At 37.5% G+C, this 22,122-nt stretch overlaps 1 protein-coding gene across 3 annotated transcripts in view; it reads left to right on the forward strand.

Moving 5' to 3' along the window:
* lctlb (lactase-like b) overlaps positions 1 to 22,122 on the forward strand; it is a 47,559-nt gene that overhangs the window by 18,381 nt on the left and 7,056 nt on the right. For all 3 annotated transcript variants that reach the window (XM_052481097.1, XM_052481098.1, XM_052481099.1), the window contains exons 10-12: positions 5,096 to 5,273; positions 12,076 to 12,175; positions 13,318 to 13,444. In XM_052481097.1, coding sequence (XP_052337057.1) covers positions 5,096 to 5,273; positions 12,076 to 12,175; positions 13,318 to 13,444 — 405 coding nt within the window. The remainder of the gene's footprint in view (positions 1 to 5,095; positions 5,274 to 12,075; positions 12,176 to 13,317; positions 13,445 to 22,122) is intronic.

Consider the following 22,122-nt stretch of genomic DNA (forward strand, 5'->3'; position numbering starts at 1 on the left):
ATAATAAACTATAATTATGAATAATACAATGATAATTAACTATAATTATGAATAATAATAATGAACTATAATTATGAATAATATAATAATAATTAACTATAATTATGAATAATATAATAATAATAATGAACTATAATTATGAATAATATAATAATAATTAACTATAATTATGAATAATATAATAATAAATAACTATAATTATGAATCATAATAATAATTAATAACTATAATTATGAATAATATAATAATAATAATGAACTATAATTATGAATAATATAATAATAATAATGAACTATAATTATGAATAATATAATAATAATAATGAACTATACTTATGAATAATATAATAATAATTAACTATAATTATGAATAATAATAATGAACTATAATTATGAATAAAATAATAATAATGAACTATAATTATGAATAAAATAATAATAATTAATAACTATAATTATGGCTGACGTTCACAGACAGAATCATCGCAAGACAACAACAACAAAAATACTGTGTGAAAAAAAAGATTACTTTAGGGAACCTAGTCTAGGCATACTTGTTAAGTATAAACCTAGTCTAGGCATACTTGTTAAGTATAAACCTAGTCTAGGAATACTTGTTAAGTATAAACCTAGTCTAGGCGTACTTGTTAAGTATAAACCTAGTCTAGGCATACTTGTTAAGTATAAACCTAGTCTAGGCATACTTGTTAAGTATAAACCTAGTCTAGGCGTACTTGTTAAGTATAAACCTAGTCTAGGCGTACTTGTTAAGTATAAACCTAGTCTAGGCATACTTGTTAAGTATAAACCTAGTCTAGGCATACTTGTTAAGTATATATATATAAACCTAGTCTAGGCGTACTTGTTAAGTATAAACCTAGTCTAGGCATACTTGTTAAGTATAAACCTAGTCTAGGCGTACTTGTTAAGTATAAACCTAGTCTAGGCATACTTGTTAAGTATAAACCTAGTCTAGGCATACTTGTTAAGTATAAACCTAGTCTAGGCGTACGTAGAATGTATGCACACATGACTGTAAGTCGCTTTGGATAAAAGCGTCTGCGAAATGGCATATATTATTATTATTATTATTATTATTATAAACCTAGTCTAGGCGTACTTGTTAAGTATAAACCTAGTCTAGGCATACTTGTTAAGTATAAACCTGGTCTAGGCATACTTGTTAAGTATAAACCTGGTCTAGGCATACTTGTTAAGTATAAACCTGGTCTAGGCATACTTGTTAAGTATAAACCTAGTCTAGGCGTACTTGTTATGTATAAACCTAGTCTAGGCATACTTGTTAAGTATAAACCTAGTCTAGGCGTACTTGTTAAGTATAAACCTAGTCTAGGCATACTTGTTAAGTATAAACCTAGTCTAGGCGTACTTGTTAAGTATAAACCTAGTCTAGGCATACTTGTTAAGTATAAACCTAGTCTAGGCGTACTTGTTATGTATAAACCTAGTCTAGGCATACTTGTTAAGTATAAACCTAGTCTAGGCGTACTTGTTAAGTATAAACCTAGTCTAGGCGTACGTAGAATGTATGCACACATGACTGTAAGTCGCTTTGGATAAAAGCGTCTGCGAAATGGCATATATTATTATTATTATTATAAACCTAGTCTAGGCGTACTTGTTAAGTATAAACCTAGTCTAGGCATACTTGTTAAGTATAAACCTGGTCTAGGCATACTTGTTAAGTATAAACCTGGTCTAGGCATACTTGTTAAGTATAAACCTAGTCTAGGCGTACTTGTTATGTATAAACCTAGTCTAGGCATACTTGTTAAGTATAAACCTAGTCTAGGCGTACTTGTTAAGTATAAACCTAGTCTAGGCGTACTTGTTAAGTATAAACCTAGTCTAGGCATACTTGTTAAGTATAAACCTAGTCTAGGCGTACTTGTTAAGTATAAACCTAGTCTAGGCATACTTGTTAAGTATAAACCTAGTCTAGGCGTACTTGTTAAGTATAAACCTAGTCTAGGCATACTTGTTAAGTATAAACCTAGTCTAGGCGTACTTGTTAAGTATAAACCTAGTCTAGGCGTACTTGTTAAGTATAAACCTAGTCTAGGCGTACTTGTTAAGTATAAACCTAGTCTAGGCGTACTTGTTAAGTATAAACCTAGTCTAGGCATACTTATTAAGTATAAACCTAGTCTAGGCGTACTTGTTAAGTATAAACCTAGTCTAGGCGTACTTGTTAAGTATAAACCTAGTCTAGGCGTACTTGTTAAGTATAAACCTAGTCTAGGCGTACTTGTTAAGTATAAACCTAGTCTAGGCGTACTTGTTAAGTATAAACCTAGTCTAGGCGTACTTGTTAAGTATAAACCTAGTCTAGGCGTACTTGTTAAGTATAAACCTAGTCTAGGCGTACTTGTTAAGTATAAACCTAGTCTAGGCGTACTTGTTAAGTATAAACCTAGTCTAGGCGTACTTGTTAAGTATAAACCTAGTCTAGGCGTACTTGTTAAGTATAAACCTAGTCTAGGCGTACTTGTTAAGTATAAACCTAGTCTAGGCGTACTTGTTAAGTATAAACCTAGTCTAGGCATACTTGTTAAGTATAAACCTAGTCTAGGCATACTTATTAAGTATAAACCTAGTCTAGGCGTACTTGTTAAGTATAAACCTAGTCTAGGCGTACTTGTTAAGTATAAACCTAGTCTAGGCATACTTGTTAAGTATAAACCTAGTCTAGGCGTACTTGTTAAGTATAAACCTAGTCTAGGCGTACTTGTTAAGTATAAACCTAGTCTAGGCGTACTTGTTAAGTATAAACCTAGTCTAGGCGTACTTGTTAAGTATAAACCTAGTCTAGGCGTACTTGTTAAGTATAAACCTAGTCTAGGCGTACTTGTTAAGTATAAACCTAGTCTAGGCGTACTTGTTATGTATAAACCTAGTCTAGGCATACTTGTTAAGTATAAACCTAGTCTAGGCGTACTTGTTAAGTATAAACCTAGCCTAGGCGTACTTGTTAAGTATAAACCTAGTCTAGGCATACTTGTTAAGTATAAACCTAGTCTAGGCGTACTTGTTAAGTATAAACCTAGTCTAGGCATACTTGTTAAGTATAAACCTAGTCTAGGCATACTTGTTAAGTATAAACCTAGTCTAGGCGTACTTGTTAAGTATAAACCTAGTCTAGGCATACTTGTTAAGTATAAACCTGGTCTAGGCGTACTTGTTAAGTATAAACCTAGTCTAGGCGTACTTGTTAAGTATAAACCTAGTCTAGGCATACTTGTTAAGTATAAACCTAGTCTAGGCATACTTGTTAAGTATAAACCTAGTCTAGGCATACTTGTTAAGTATAAACCTAGTCTAGGCATACTTGTTAAGTATAAACCTGGTCTAGGCATACTTGTTAAGTATAAACCTGGTCTAGGCATACTTGTTAAGTATAAACCTGGTCTAGGCATACTTGTTAAGTATAAACCTAGTCTAGGCGTACTTGTTAAGTATAAACCTAGTCTAGGCATACTTGTTAAGAATGTAATGTAACTCCATTACATTTGGTGGAAGCGGTGGGATCCGGGTACTGAGTTAGACCCTAGAGGGTACTGAGTTAGACCCTAGAGGGTACTGAGTTAGACCCTAGAGGGTACTGAGTTAGACCCTAGAGGGTACTGAGTTAGACCCTAGAGGGTACTGAGTTAGACCCTAGAGGGTACTGAGTTAGACCCTAGAGGGTACTGAGTTAGACCCTAGAGGGTACTGAGTTAGACCCTAGAGGGTACTGAGTTAGACCCTAGAGGGTACTGAGTTAGACCCTGGAGGGTACTGAGTTAGACCCTAGAGGGTACTGAGTTAGACCCTAGAGGTACTGAGTTAGACCCTAGAGGGTACTGAGTTAGACCCTAGAGGGTACTGAGTTAGACCCTAGAGGGTACTGAGTTAGACCCTAGAGGTACTGAGTTAGACCCTAGAGGGTACTGAGTTAGACCCTAGAGGGTACTGAGTTAGACCCTAGAGGGTACTGAGTTAGACCCTAGAGGGTAGAGGGTACTGAGTTAGACCCTAGAGGGTAGAGGGTACTGAGTTAGACCTTAGAGGGTACTGAGTTAGACCCTAGAGGGTACTGAGTTAGACCCTAGAGGGTAGAGGGTACTGAGTTAGACCCTAGAGGGTAGAGGGTACTGAGTTAGACCCTAGAGGGTAGAGGTACTGAGTTAGACCCTAGAGGGTACTGAGTTAGACCCTAGAGGGTACTGAGTTAGACCCTAGAGGGTACTGAGTTAGACCTTAGAGGGTAGAGGTACTGAGTTAGACCCTAGAGGGTACTGAGTTAGACCCTAGAGGGTACTGAGTTAGACCCTAGAGGGTAGAGGTACTGAGTTAGACCCTAGAGGGTACTGAGTTAGACCCTAGAGGGTACTGAGTTAGACCCTAGAGGGTACTGAGTTAGACCTTAGAGGGTAGAGGTACTGAGTTAGACCCTAGAGGGTACTGAGTTAGACCCTAGAGGGTACTGAGTTAGACCCTAGAGGGTAGAGGTACTGAGTTAGACCCTAGAGGGTACTGAGTTAGACCCTAGAGGTACTGAGTTAGACCCTAGAGGGTACTGAGTTAGACCCTAGAGGGTACTGAGTTAGACCCTAGAGGGTACTGAGTTAGACCCTAGAGGGTAGAGGGTACTGAGTTAGACCCTAGAGGGTAGAGGTACTGAGTTAGACCCTAGAGGGTACTGAGTTAGACCCTAGAGGGTACTGAGTTAGACCCTAGAGGGTAGAGGTACTGAGTTAGACCCTAGAGGGTAGAGGGTACTGAGTTAGACCTTAGAGGGTACTGAGTTAGACCCCAGATGGTAGAGGTACTGAGTGACCCTGGGCCTCCCTCTCTGTCTCCGCCCAGCAGGGCCTGGGTACATCCCACCTCCCCAACCCAGGTTAGGACTAAGGTCTAACAGAGACCAGTTAAATAAACTTGCCTAGTTAAATAAAGGTTCAACAAAACATTTAAAAATAAAACTGGTCTCTCTCTCTGTCTCTCTGTCTCTTTGTCTCTCTCTCTGTCTGTCTCTCTATCTCTCTGTGTCTCTCTCTCTCTCTGTCTCTCTCTGTCTCTGTGTCTCTCTCTAGGTCGTAAGAGCGCCCAGCAGGGTCTGGGTACGTCCCGCCTCCCCACCTTCTCTTCCCAGGAGAAGAGCTACATTAAGGGTACCTGTGACTTCCTGGGTATCGGTCACTTCACCACGCGCTACATTACCCAGAAGAACTACCAGTCGGGACACGGCAGCAGCAGCTACTTCACTGATAGGTAGACGACTGGGCACGTTAACATACTGGACAGAAGTGGGGAAAGTACTGTATTGTCATACTTGAGTAAAAGTGAAGTTATAAATGGAAAATGACTCAAGTAAAAGACGCAAAGTCTACTTGAGTACAAGACCAAAAACTATCTGGTTTTAATTGTAGGCTACTTTAGTAGAGAGCGAGTGGCATCAGCTACACTAACAGGTAGAAGAGCGGTCGGTTAGCAGAGAGACTGATACAGAGCGGTCGGTTAGCAGAGAGTCTAATACAGAGCGGTCAGTTAGCAGAGAGACTAATACAGAGCGGTCGGTTAGCAGAGTCTAATACAGAGCGGTCGGTTAGCAGAGAGACTAATACAGAGCGGTTGGTTAGCAGAGAGTCTAATACAGAGCGGTCGGTTAGCAGAGAGACTAATACAGAGCGGTTGGTTAGCAGAGAGTCTAATACAGAGCGGTCAGTTAGCAGAGAGACTAATACAGAGCGGTCGGTTAGCAGAGAGACTAATACAGAGCGGTCGGTTAGCAGAGAGTCTAATACAGAGCGGTTGGTTAGCAGAGAGTCTGATACAGAGCGGTCAGTTAGCAGAGAGACTAATACAGAGCGGTCGGTTAGCAGAGAGACTAATACAGAGCGGTCGGTTAGCAGAGAGTCTAATACAGAGCGGTCGGTTAGCAGAGAGACTAATACAGAGCGGTTGGTTAGCAGAGAGTCTGATACAGAGCGGTCGGTTAGCAGAGAGACTAATACAGAGCGGTCGGTTAGCAGAGAGACTAATGCAGAGCGGTCGGTTAGCATAGAGTCTAATACAGAGCGGTCGATTAGCAGAGAGACTAATACAGAGCGGTCGGTTAGCAGAGAGTAATACAGAGTGGTCGGTTAGCAGAGAGACTAATACAGAGCGGTCGGTTAGCAGAGTCTAATACAGAGCGGTCAGTTAGCAGAGAGTCTAATACAGAGCGGTCGGTTAGCAGAGAGACTAATACAGAGCGGTCGGTTAGCAGAGTCTAATACAGAGCGGTCGGTTAGCAGAGAGACTAATACAGAGCGGTCGGTTAGCAGAGAGACTAATACAGAGCGGTCGGTTAGCAGAGAGTCTAATACAGAGCGGTCGGTTAGCAGAGAGACTGATACAGAGCGGTCGGTTAGCAGAATCTAATACAGAGCGGTCGGTTAGCAGAGTCTAATACAGAGCGGTCGGTTAGCAGAGAGTCTAATACAGAGCGGTCAGTTAGCAGAGAGTCTGATACAGAGCGGTCGGTTAGCAGAGTCTAATACAGAGCGGTCGGTTAGCAGAGAGTCTAATACAGAGCGGTCGGTTAGCAGAGAGACTAATACAGAGCGGTCGGTTAGCAGAGTCTAATACAGAGCGGTCGGTTAGCAGAGTCTAATACAGAGCGGTCGGTTAGCAGAGAGACTAATACAGAGCGGTCGGTTAGCAGAGTCTAATACAGAGCGGTCGGTTAGCAGAGAGACTAATACAGAGCGGTCGGTTAGCAGAGAGTCTGATACAGAGCGGTCGGTTAGCAGAGAGACTGATACAGAGCGGTCGGTTAGCAGAGAGTCTAATACAGAGCGGTCGGTTAGCAGAGAGACTAATACAGAGCAGTCGGTTAGCAGAGTCTGATACAGAGCGGTCGGTTAGCAGAGAGTCTGATACAGAGCGGTCGGTTAGCAGAGAGTCTGATACAGAGCGGTCGGTTAGCAGAGAGTCTAATACAGAGCGGTCGGTTAGCAGAGAGACTAATACAGAGCGGTCGGTTAGCAGAGTCTGATACAGAGCGGTCGGTTAGCAGAGAGTCTGATACAGAGCGGTCGTTTAGCAGAGAGTCGGATACAGAGCGGTCGGTTAGCAGAGAGACTGATACAGAGCGGTCGGTTAGCAGAGTCTGATACAGAGCGGTCGGTTAGCAGAGTCTAATACAGAGCGGTCGGTTAGCAGAGAGTCTGATACAGAGCGGTCGTTTAGCAGAGAGTCTGATACAGAGCGGTCGTTTAGCAGAGAGTCTGATACAGAGCGGTCGGTTAGCAGAGAGACTGATACAGAGCGGTCGGTTAGCAGAGTCTGATACAGAGCGGTCGGTTAGCAGAGTCTAATACAGAGCGGTCGGTTAGCAGAGAGTCTGATACAGAGCGGTCGGTTAGCAGAGTCTAATACAGAGCGGTCGGTTAGCAGAGAGTCTGATACAGAGCGGTCGGTTAGCAGAGTCTAATACAGAGCGGTCGGTTAGCAGAGAGACTAATACAGAGCCATTTAGTACACTTGTCCTTTCTACAAGCTACATTAACGTGCATCTCAGATGCTGCATGTGTACATATTAATGAGATAGTCCACTATTTGCACTTTCTTATCTTGCAGCATGTGACCATTTGTAGGTCTATTGTAGGTTTTATTAGGGGCTCCCGAGTGGCACAGTGGTCTAAGGCACTGCATCTCTGTGCAAGAGGAGTCACTGCAGTCCCTGGTTTGGCCGGGGGTGGGCCGTCATCGTAAATAATAATTTGTTCTTAACTGCCTAGTTTAATAAAGGTTAAAAATCAAAATTACGAGCTGTTGTCAAAGACAAACGGACTTGTACCTTTGACTTGTACTCCGAAATTAGCACGAGTGGCACAAACAGACTTGTGCTCAGGCTACTTACAAACGGCAACTGAATTAATGTTGAACTTAAATTATAATTGAAAATTTAAAAGGCGCAATGCTCGCTCACAATTAAAAATGCATTGTTTTATTTAAGCAAGGTTAAACTAATTGAAATGACAGTCAATTTAAACCTGATGGCACATATTATCTCCAACTTGTATAGATCACGTATTATCTCCAACTTGTATAGATCACATATCATCTCCAACTTGTATAGATCACATATTATCTCCAACTTGTATAGATCACATATTATCTCCAACTTGTATAGATCACATATTATCTCCAACTTGTATAGATCACATATTATCTCCAACTTGTATAGATCACATATTATCTCCAACTTGTATAGATCACATATTATCTCCAACTTGTATAGATCACATATTATCTCCAACTTGTATAGATCACATATTATCTCCAACTTGTATAGATCACATATTATCTCCAACTTGTATAGATCACGTATTATCTCCAACTTGTATAGATCACATATTATCTCCAACTTGTATAGATCACATATTATCTCCAACTTGTATAGATCACATATTATCTCCAACTTGTATAGATCACATATTATCTCCAACTTGTATAGATCACATATTATCTCCAACTTGTATAGATCACATATTATCTCCAACTTGTATAGATCACGTATTATCTCCAACTTGTATAGATCACGTATTATCTCCAACTTGTATAGATCACATATTATCTCCAACTTGTATAGATCACATATTATCTCCAACTTGTATAGATCACATATTATCTCCAACTTGTATAGATCACATATTATCTCCAACTTGTATAGATCACATATTATCTCCAACTTGTATAGATCACATATTATCTCCAACTTGTATAGATCACATATTATCTCCAACTTGTATAGATCACATATTATCTCCAACTTGTATAGATCACATATTATCTCCAACTTGTATAGATCACATATTATCTCCAACTTGTATAGATCACATATTATCTCCAACTTGTATAGATCACATATTATCTCCAACTTGTATAGATCACATATTATCTCCAACTTGTATAGATCACATATTATCTCCAACTTGTATAGATCACGTATTATCTCCAACTTGTATAGATCACATATTATCTCCAACTTGTATAGATCACATATTATCTCCAACTTGTATAGATCACGTATTATCTCCAACTTGTATAGATCACATATTATCTCCAACTTGTATAGATCACATATTATCTCCAACTTGTATAGATCACATATTATCTCCAACTTGTATAGATCACATATTATCTCCAACTTGTATAGATCACATATTATCTCCAACTTGTATAGATCACATATTATCTCCAACTTGTATAGATCACATATTATCTCCAACTTGTATAGATCACATATTATCTCCAACTTGTATAGATCACATATTATCTCCAACTTGTATAGATCACATATTATCTCCAACTTGTATAGATCACATATTATCTCCAACTTGTATAGATCACATATTATCTCCAACTTGTATAGATCACATATTATCTCCAACTTGTATAGATCACGTATTATCTCCAACTTGTATAGATCACATATTATCTCCAACTTGTATAGATCACATATTATCTCCAACTTGTATAGATCACATATTATCTCCAACTTGTATAGATCACATATTATCTCCAACTTGTATAGATCACATATTATCTCCAACTTGTATAGATCACGTATTATCTCCAACTTGTATAGATCACATATTATCTCCAACTTGTATAGATCACATATTATCTCCAACTTGTATAGATCACATATTATCTCCAACTTGTATAGATCACATATCATCTCCGTCTTTACATCCGGAAAGGATTCTGATCCCTTGACTTATTCCACATTTTGTTGTGTTACAGTCCGAATTCAAAATGGATTAAATCTTTTTTTTTCTCTCTCTCACCCATCTACACACACAATACCCCATTGTGACATCACAATACCCCATTATGATATCATGTTTTTAGACTTTTTTTCCCCCAAATTTATTGAAAATGAAATACAGAAATATATAATTTACACAAAGTATTCCCACCCCTGAGTCAATACTTTTGTAGAATCGCCTTTGGCAGCGATTACAGCTGTGAGTCTTTCTGAGGTCTCTTAAGAGCTTTGTACACCTGGAATGTGCAGGATATGCCCATTATTCTTTTCCAAATTGTTCAAGCTCTGTCAAATTGGTTTTTGATCATTACTAGACAACCATTTTCAAGTCTTACCATAGATTTCCTATCCGATTTAAGTCAAAACTGTAACTCACCCAATATAAATCTACCAATAGGTTCCGTTCTTTGTGAGGTATTGGAAAACCTCCCTGGTCTCTGTGGTTGAACCTGTTTGAAATTCACTTCTCGACTGAGGGACCTTACAGATACAGTGCCTTGCGAAAGTTTTCGGCCCCCTTGAACTTTGCGACCTTTTGCCACATTTCAGGCTTCAAACATAAAGATATAAAACTGTATTTTTTTGTGAAGAATCAACAACAAGTGGGACACAATCATGAAGTGGAACGACATTTATTGGATATTTCAAACTTTTTTAACAAATCAAAAACTGAAAAATTGTCTAAAAATGTCTAAAAACATAATTCCACTTTGACATTATGGGGTATTGTGATGTCATTATGGGGTATTGTGGTGTCATTATGGGGTATTGTGATGTCATTATGGGGTATTGTGATGTCATTATGGGGTATTGTGATGTCATTGTGGGGTATTGTGATGTCATTGTGGGGTATTGTGATGTCATTGTGGGGTATTGTGATGTCATTGTGGGGTATTGTGGTGTCATTATGGGGTATTGTGATGTCATTATGGGGTATTGTGTTTAGACCAGTGACACAACATGTCAATGTAATACAGCCTGAATTTAAAATGTAACACAACAAAATGTGGAAAAAGTCAAGGGGTGTGAGTAATTTTTGAAGTAACTGGGTTTTTTACCCTTATTTTACCAGTTGAGTTGACTGAGAACACATTCTCATTTACAGCAATGGCCTGGGGAATAGTTACAGGGGAGAGGGGGGATGAAACTGTACTTGACAGTATATATTATTATTATTATCATCATTATTATTATTACTATTATTAATATTACCATTATTATTATCAATAATAATATTATTATCACTAGTATCATTATTAATATCATTATCATCATTATTATTATTACCATTATTATTATTATCAATAATAGTATTATTATCGTTAATATTACCATTACTATTACTACTATAATTATTCACATTATTACCATTATTAATATTACTACCATTATTATTATCATTGATATTATTATCATTATTACAATTATTATTAATATTACCATTATTAATATTATAATAATAATTATTATTCATAATATTACCAGTAGTATTATTATTATTCATAATACTATTACCATTTTTATTATTATAATAATTATTATTCATAATACTATTACCATTATTATTATTATTATCATTATTATTCATAATAATATTACCATTATTATTATTATCATTATTATTCATAATAATATTACCATTATGATTATTATTATTCATAATAATATTACAATTGTTATTATTATAATTATTATTATTCATAATAATATTAACATTATTATTATTCATAATAATATTACCATTATTATTATTATCATTATTATTCATAATAATATTACCATTATTATTATTATCATTATTATTCATAATAATAATAATAATATTACCATTATTATTATTCATAATAATATTACCATTATTATTATTATCATTATTATTCATAATAATATTACCATTTTTATTATAATAATTATTATTCATAATACTATTACTATTATTCATAATAATATTACCATTTTTATTATTATAATAATTATTATTCATAATAATATTACCATTATTATTATTATCATTATTATTCATAATAATATTACCATTTTTATTATTATAATAATTATTATTCATAATAATATTACCATTATTATTATTATAATTATTATTCATAATAATATTACCATTTTTATTATAATAATTATTCATAATAATATTACCATTATTATTATAATTAATATTTGTATTATTATTAAAATTATTAATATTACCACGAATAATATTATTACAATTGTTATTATTATTATTATTGTCTTGAACAGAGACCTAGCTGAACTGGTGGACCCCCGCTGGCCTGATCCTGGATCAGAGTGGCTCTACTCTGTCCCCTGGGGGTTCAGACGCCTGCTCAACTTCGTCAAGGTAAAGAACTTGCGTGTCAGCCATCGTTAAAGTGTATTGTTTTACTCGTTTCAAAACTAAGGTTTGATACTGTAGCAAAAGGGTCTCTCTTGGCAACAGGTCTTCAAATCTCCTAACTTCACCTCCACGTCAGCGATACAACAACTGATCGTGCAGTAAAACTCTTGTTTTACTGCATTTACTGCATTATTTACTTGTTGTAATAGAAGTAATAATAATAACAGTAGTAGTACTCATTTTAGTAGCAGTAGAATAGTAATGTAGTGGGCAGGAATATGTTACATGTACAGTGTATTTGGTATTATACACTGAACAAAAATATAAACGTAAAGTGTTGGTCCCATGTTTTGTGAACTGAAATAAAATATCGCAGAAATATATATTTTTTGGGGGAATAATTTCTTATACCAACAGACTATTCGAAAAAGGTCGCAAGCTCTTTTTTTGCTGAATATTAAATACAAGCAGCCAATAGAACTCACTGGTAGTATGAAAGAAGAGCGAACGCGCAATGGCGGTAGACTATAGCAGTTATTCATTCAGACCCATAACCATCCAGATGGTGGTAGACTATAGCAGTTATTAGTTCAGACCCATAACCATCCAGATGGTGGTAGACTATAGCAGTTATTAATTCAGACCCATAACCATCCAGATGGTGGTAGACTATAGCAGTTATTAGTTCAGACCCATAACCATTCAGATGGTGGTAGACTATAGCAGTTATTAGTTCAGACCCATAACCATTCAGATGGTGGTAGACTATAGCAGTTATTAGTTCAGACCCATAACCATTCAGATGGTGGTAGACTATAGCAGTTATTAGTTCAGACCCATAACCATTCAGATGGTGGTAGACTATAGCAGTTATTAATTCAGACCCATAACCATTCAGATGGTGGTAGACTATAGCAGACCCCAACCATCAAATCAAGATATGTCTATTTGTATGCTTAACAATGCTTTTCAATGACACTTCTGTTTTTTGGCGGGAAACACCGGGTTACCTAGGGAGAAATTGTTTTTTTTATTCTCGGGATGGAACATTTGTAAAAATAAATGGGTAAATATTGAACCCCAGTTCAGACTGAGGATGACAGGAGTCTAAACTGACCGTCATGCTGGCTTCTGTCTCTGTGCAGGCCCAGTACCGAAACCCGATGATCTACGTGACAGAGAACGGGGTGTCAGAGAAGATCATATGTACTGAGCTCTGTGATAACTGGAGAATACAGTACTACAAGGACTATACCAACGAGATGCTGAAAGGTATCACTATTATACTGTAATATAACATATTTAACAGTATATATATCCAATTTGTAAGTCGCTCTGGATAAGAGCGTCTGCTAAATGACTTAAATGTAAATGTAAATATATAGTACTACAAGGACTATACCAACGAGATGCTGAAAGGTATCACTATTATACTGTAATATAACATATTTAACAGTATATATATAGTACTACAAGGACTATACCAACGAGATGCTGAAAGGTATCACTATTATACTGTAATATAACATATTTAACAGTATATATAGTACTACAAGGACTATACCAACGAGATGCTGAAAGGTATCACTATTATACTGTAATATAACATATTTAACAGTATATATATAGTACTACAAGGACTATACCAACGAGATGCTGAAAGGTATCACTATTATACTGTAATATAACATATTTAACAGTATATATATAGTACTACAAGGACTATACCAACGAGATGCTGAAAGGTATCACTATTATACTGTAATATAACATATTTAACAGTATATATAGTACTACAAGGACTATACCAACGAGATGCTGAAAGGTATCACTATTATACTGTAATATAACATATTTAACAGTATATATAGTACTACAAGGACTATACCAACGAGATGCTGAAAGGTATCACTATTATACTGTAATATAACATATTTAACAGTATATATATAGTACTACAAGGACTATACCAACGAGATGCTGAAAGGTATCACTATTATACTGTAATATAACATATTTAACAGTATATATAGTACTACAAGGACTATACCAACGAGATGCTGAAAGGTATCACTATTATACTGTAATATAACATATTTAACAGTATATATAGTACTACAAGGACTATACCAACGAGATGCTGAAAGGTATCACTATTATACTGTAATATAACATATTTAACAGTATATATAGTACTACAAGGACTATACCAACGAGATGCTGAAAGGTATCACTATTATACTGTAATATAACATATTTAACAGTATATATATAGTACTACAAGGACTATACCAACGAGATGCTGAAAGGTATCACTATTATACTGTAATATAACATATTTAACAGTATATATAGTACTACAAGGACTATACCAACGAGATGCTGAAAGGTATCACTATTATACTGTAATATAACATATTTAACAGTATATATAGTACTACAAGGACTATACCAACGAGATGCTGAAAGGTATCACTATTATACTGTAATATAACATATTTAACAGTATATATAGTACTACAAGGACTATACCAACGAGATGCTGAAAGGTATCACTATTATACTGTAATATAACATATTACATTATAACATTTAAAAGTGTATATATATATATTATATATATATATATAAAATATATATATATAAAACATATTTAACAGTATATATATATATAACATTATAACATATTTAACAGTATATATAACATTATAACATATTTAACAGTATATATATATATATATATAACATTATCATTACATTACATATATTTAACAGTATATATATATAACATTATAACATATTTAACAGTATATATATATATAACATTATAACATATTTAACAGTATATATATATATAACATTATAACATATTTAACAGTATATATATATATATATAACATTATAACATATTTAACAGTACATATATATATTACATTATAACATATTTAACAGTATTTGGGACAAGGCTAGCCTAAAACTATTTGAAACTGAACAAAAATATACATAACATAGTGTTGGTCACGTGTTCCATATACACATAAAGCTTATATATATATATATATATATATATATACACATAACATAGTGTTGGTCACGTGTTCCATATACAACCCATGTAAAAAGGGCTTATATATATATATATCTATATCATCATATATATACACATAACATAGTCACGTGTTCCATATACACATAAAGCAGTTTAGTAATATACCATTTTATATATAAATGCAGAACAAGAACAGATACAGCCCTTGGTGTTCCATATACAGCATAAAAACATACTATATATGATATACTGTTCAGGAAGTATACACATAACTAAGGCCAGCTTCTTCAGGCAAAAGTTTGTGTTCCATATGGGACACATAAAGCTCCCAGCTGCCCATATATAGGAAACATATAAATCCATGATTACGAAAACATAACATACGGCTGGCCACGTGTTCCATATACACATAAAGCTTCCAGGTTATATATATATATATAGCAGACAAAACATAGTGTTGGTCACGTGTTCCATATACACATAAAGCCTGTTATATATATATAGATATATATAAATAGTCATCCCCCACTTCAAAGGAGGAGTTGGACCCAAACTGTTCCATATCCATCCTGCCCACATAAAAAGCCAATCAACAAACATATACACATAACATAGTGTTGGTCACGTGTTCCATATACACATAAAGCTTATATATATTTATATCCAACGTCGTTTTAGAGAATTTGGCATTACGTCCAACCGGCCTCACAACCGCAGACCACGTGTAACCACGCCAACCCAGGACCTCCACATTTGGCGTCTTCACCTGAGGGATGGTCTGAGACCAGCCACCATGACAGCTGATTAAACTGTGTGTTTGCACAACCGAAGAATTTCTGCACAAACTGTCAGAAACCGTCTCAGGGAAGCTCATCTGTGTGCTCGTCGTCCTCACCGGGGTCGTGACCTGACTGCAGTTCGGCGTCGTAACCGACTTCAGTGGGGTGATGAAGACCTTCGATGGCCAATGGCAACGCTGGAGAAATGTGCTCCTCATGCATGAATCCCGGTTTCAACTGTACCGGGCAGATGTGAGTTTATGGTGTTGTGTGGGTGACGTTATGACCAGAGGTCCCCATGGTGACGGTGGGGTTATTGGTATGGACAGGCATAAGCTACGGCCAACAAACCATATTGCATTATATCGATTGTCGTGCCATTCATCCACCTCCATCACATCCTGTTTCAGCATGATATAAAACACGGCCCCATGTCTCAAGGATCTGTACACAATTCCTGGAAGCTGTAAATGTCTCATGACCTGCATACTAACCAGACACGTCACCCATTGAGCATGTTTGGGATGCTCTGGATCGACGTGTACAACAGTGGGACGACATTCCACAGGCCACAATCAACATCCTGATCAACTCCTATGTGAAGGAGATGTGTGGTGCTGCATGAGGCAAATGGTCTCACCAGATACTGACTGGTTTTCTGATCCACACCAGATACTGACTGGTTTTCTGATCCACACCAGATACGGACTGGTTTTCTGATCCACACCAGATACTGACTGGTTCTCTGATCACACCTGATACTGACTGGTTTTCTGATCACACCAGATACTGACTGGTTCTGATCCACACCAGATACTGACTGGTTTTCTGATCCACACCAGATACTGACTGGTTTTCTGATCCACACCAGATACTGACTGGTTTTCTGATCCACACCAGATACTGACTGGTTTTCTGATCCACACCAGATACTGACTGGTTTTCTGATACACACCAGATACTGACTGGTTTTCTGATCACACCAGATACTGACTGGTTTTCTGATCCACACCAGATACTGACTGGTTTTCTGATCCACACCAGATACTGACTGGTTTTCTGATCCACGCCAGATACTGACTGGTTTTCTGATCACACCAGATACTGACTGGTTTTCTGATTCACACCAGATACTGACTGGTTTTTCTGATTCACACCAGATACTGACTGGTTCTCTGATCCACACCAGATACTGACTGGTTTTCTGATCCACACCAGATACTGACTGGTTTTCTGATCCACACCAGATACTGACTGGTTTTCTGATCACACCAGATACTGACTGGTTTTCTGATCACACCAGATACTGACTGGTTTTCTGATCCACACCAGATACTGACTGGTTCTCTGATCACACCAGATACTGACTGGTTTTCTGATCACACCAGATACTGACTGGTTCTGATCCACACCAGATACTGACTGGTTTTCTGATCCACACCAGATACTGACTGGTTTTCTGATCCACACCAGATACTGACTGGTTTTCTGATCCACACCAGATACTGACTGGTTTTCTGATCCACACCAGATACTGACTGGTTCTCTGATCACACCAGATACTGACTGGTTTTCTGATCACACCAGATACTGACTGGTTTTCTGATCACACCAGATACTGACTGGTTTTCTGATCCACACCAGATACTGACTGGTTTTCTGATCCACACCAGATACTGACTGGTTTTCTGATCACACCAGATACTGACTGGTTTTCTGATCACACCAGATACTGACTGGTTTTCTGATTCACACCAGATACTGACTGGTTCTCTGATCACACCAGATACTGACTGGTTTTCTGATCCACACCAGATATGACTGGTTTTCTGATCCACACCAGATACTGACTGGTTCTCTGATCCACACCAGATACTGACTGGTTTTCTGATCACACCAGATACTGACTGGTTTTCTGATCCACACCAGATACTGACTGGTTTTCTGATCACACCAGATACTGACTGGTTTTCTGATCACACCAGATACTGACTGGTTTTCTGATCACACCAGATACTGACTGGTTTTCTGATCCACACCAGATACTGACTGGTTTTCTGATCCACACCAGATACTGACTGGTTTTCTGATCACACCAGATACTGACTGGTTTTCTGATCCACACCAGATACTGACTGGTTTTCTGATCCACACCAGATACTGACTGGTTTTCTGATCACACCAGATACTGACTGGTTTTCTGATCCACACCAGATACTGACTGGGTTTCTGATCCACACCAGATACTGACTGGTTTTCTGATCACACCAGATACTGACTGGTTTTCTGATCCACACCAGATACTGACTGGTTCTCTGATCCACACCAGATACTGACTGGTTCTCTGATCCACACCAGATACTAACTGGGTCTCTGATCCACACCAGATACTGACTGGTTTTCTGATCACACCAGATACTGACTGGTTTTCTGATCACACCAGATACTGACTGGTTTTCTGATCCACACCAGATACTGACTGGTTTTCTGATCACACCAGATACTGACTGGTTTTCTGATCCACACCAGATACTGACTGGTTTTCTGATCCACACCAGATACTGACTGGTTTTCTGATCACACCAGATACTGACTGGTTCTCTGATCCACACCAGATACTGACTGGTTTTCTGATCACACCAGATACTGACTGGTTTTCTGATCCACGCCAGATACTGACTGGTTTTCTGATCCACACCAGATACTGACTGGTTTTCTGATCACACCAGATACTGACTGGTTTTCTGATCCACGCCAGATACTGACTGGTTTTCTGATCCACACCAGATACTGACTGGTTTTCTGATCACACCAGATACTGACTGGTTTTCTGATCACACCAGATACTGACTGGTTTTCTGATCACACCAGATACTGACTGGTTTTCTGATCACATCAGATACTGACTGGTTTTCTGATTCACACCAGATACTGACTGGTTTTCTGATCACACCAGATACTGACTGGTTTTCTGATTATCACACCAGATACTGACTGGTTTTCTGATCACACCAGATACTGACTGGTTTTCTGATCCACACCAGATACTGACTGGTTTTCTGATCACACCAGATACTGACTGGTTTTCTGATCACACCAGATACTGACTGGTTTTCTGATCCACGCCAGATACGGACTGGTTTTCTGATCCACACCAGATACTGACTGGTTTTCTGATCCATACCAGATACTGACTGGTTCTGATCCACACCCCTACCTTTTATTTTAAAGGTATCTGTGACCAACATATCTGTATTCCCAGTCATGTGAAATCAATAGATTAGGACCTAATGAATCGATGCATGTTGCATTTATATTTTTGTTCAGTGATGTTTTATTTGTGTGCGTGTGAAACTTACTTAAACCTTATATTTATATATATTTACACACATTAGGTAAACGTACTAATATATACAGTTGAAGTCTGAAGTTTACATACACCTTAGCCAAATACATTTATACTCAGTTTTTCACAATCCCTGACATTTAATCCAAGTAAAAATTCCCTGTTTTAGGTCAGTTAGGATCACCACTTTATTTTAAGAATGTGAAATGTCACAATAATAGTAGAGAATGATTTATTTCAGATTTGATTTCTTTCATCACATTCCCAGCAGGTCCGAAGTTTACATACACACAATTAATATTTAATAGCATTGCCTTTAAATAGTCTAACTTGGGTCAAAACTTTCAGGTAGCCTTCCACAAGCTTCCCACAATAAGTTGGGTGAATTTTAGCCAAATCCTCCTGACAGAGCTGGTGTAACTGAGTCAGGTTTGTTGGCCTCCTTGCTCGCACACACTTTTTCAGTTCTGCCCACAAATGTTCTATAGGATTGATGTCAGGGCTTTGTGATGGCCACTCCAATAGCTTGACTTTGTTGTCCTTAAGCTATAACGATGGTCATTATGTCCAAACAGTTATATTTTTGTTTCATTAGACCAGAGGACATTTCTCCAAAAAGTACGATCTTTGTCCCCATGTGCAGTTGCAAACCGTAGTCTGGCTTTTTTATGGCAGTTTTGGCGCAGTGGCTTCTTCCTTGCTGAGCGGCCTTTCAGGTTATGTCGATATATAGGATTACTGTGGATATAGATAGTTTTGTACCTGTTTCCTCCAGAATCTTCACACGGTCCTTTGCTGTTGTTCTGGGATTGATTTGCACTTTTCGCACCAAAGTACGTTCATCTCTAGGAGACAGAACGCGTCTCCTTCCTGAGCGGTATGACGGCTACGTGGTCCCATGGTGTTTATACTTGCGTACTATTGTTTGTACAGATGAACATGGTACCTTCAGGCGTTTGGAAATTGCTCCCAAGGATGAACCAGACTTGTGGAGGTCTACAATTTTTCTGAGGTCTTGGCTGATTTCTTTTGATTTTCCCATGATGTCAAGCAAAGAGGCACTGAGTTTACAGGTAGGCCTTGAAATACATCCACAGGTACACCTCCAATTGACTCAAATGATGTCAATTAGCCTATCAGAAGCTTCTAAAGCCATGACAGTTTTATGGAATTTCCCAAGTTGTTTAAAGGCAGTCAACTTAGTGTATGTAAACTTCTGACCCACTGGAATTGCGATACAGTGAATTATAAACAAAATAATCTTGTCTGTAAACAATTGTTGGAAAAATAACTTGTGTCATTCACAACGTAGATGTCATAACCAACTTGCCCAAACTATAGTTTGATGTGGAGTGGTTGGAAAACAAGTTTTAATGACTCCAACCTCAGTATGTAAACTTCCGACTTCAACTGTATGTATATACAGTGCATTCAGACCTCTTGACCTTTTCTACATTTTGTTACGTTGCAGCCTTCAATGGATTAAATAAATCATGTTCCTATTCAATCTACACACCATAACCCATAATGACATCACAATACTCCATAATGACATCACAATACGTTACAGCCTCATTCTACAATGGCTTTAAAAAAAAAAGCAGCATGAAGCTGTGTGGGGATGTTTTTGAGCGGCTGAGAGACTAGTCAGGACCTCAGACTGGGGCGAAGGTTCACCTTCCAACAGGACAACGACCATAAGCACACAGCCAAGACAAAGGCAGGGGTTCCGGCTTCCGGAAAATTCTCTGAATGTCCTTGAATAGCCCAGCCAGAGCCCAGACTTGAACCCAATCGAACATCTCTGGAGAGACCTGAACATAGCTGTACAGTAATGCTCCCCATCCAACCTGACAAAGATTGAGAGGATCTGCAGAAAATAAATGGGAGAAACTCCCCAAATACAGGTAGAGTCATATCAAAGAAGACTCAAACCTGCAATCGCTGACAAATACTTACCAAATTGACATATTTCAGTTTTTTTATTTTTAAATGTGCAACAATTTCTGAAAACCTGTTTTATCTTTGTCATTATGGGGTATTGTGTGTAGAATGATGAGGGGGGGACGACGACGACGACGATGTAATCCATTTTAGAACAAGGCTGTGAAGTATTGTGATGTCATTATGGAGTATTGTGATGTCATTATGGAGTATTGTGATGTCATTATGGAGTATCGTGTGTAGAATGATGAGGGGGACGACGACGACAATCCATTTTAGAACAAGGCTGTAACGTGTGATGTCATTGTGGAATTGTGATGTCATTATGGAGTATCGTGTGTAGAATGACTTTCCCAATCCATTTTAGAATTTGGTGTCTAATGTAAATGTCATTATGTGTATTATATGTCTCAATGGAGTCTTCCCTTTCAAAATGAAAGGGTTAAAAATCCATTTTAAAATAAAATACTGTGATTCAAAACAAAATGTGATGTCATTTGGAATTGTAGAATGATGATGGGATTACGACAATCCATTTTAGAACAAGGCAGTATTGTGATGTCATTATGGAGTATTGTGATGTCATTATGGACTCTTGTAGAATGATCCTCCTCGACAATCCATTTTAGAACATCCACCACCACCTCCTCCACCACCACCTCCTCCTCCTCCTCCACCTCCTCCTCCACCACCACCTCTTCTTCTTTGAATGTCATTGATGGGATTATTGTGATGTCATTACCAAGATCTTAGAATGATGAGGGGGTCCACCACAATCCATCCAGAACAACCTCCTCCACCACCTCCTTGTGATGTCATTATCCACCATTGT

Source organism: Oncorhynchus keta, chromosome 26 (genome assembly GCF_023373465.1).
Source record: "Oncorhynchus keta strain PuntledgeMale-10-30-2019 chromosome 26, Oket_V2, whole genome shotgun sequence".
In the NCBI taxonomy this organism is placed as follows: domain Eukaryota; kingdom Metazoa; phylum Chordata; class Actinopteri; order Salmoniformes; family Salmonidae; genus Oncorhynchus; species Oncorhynchus keta.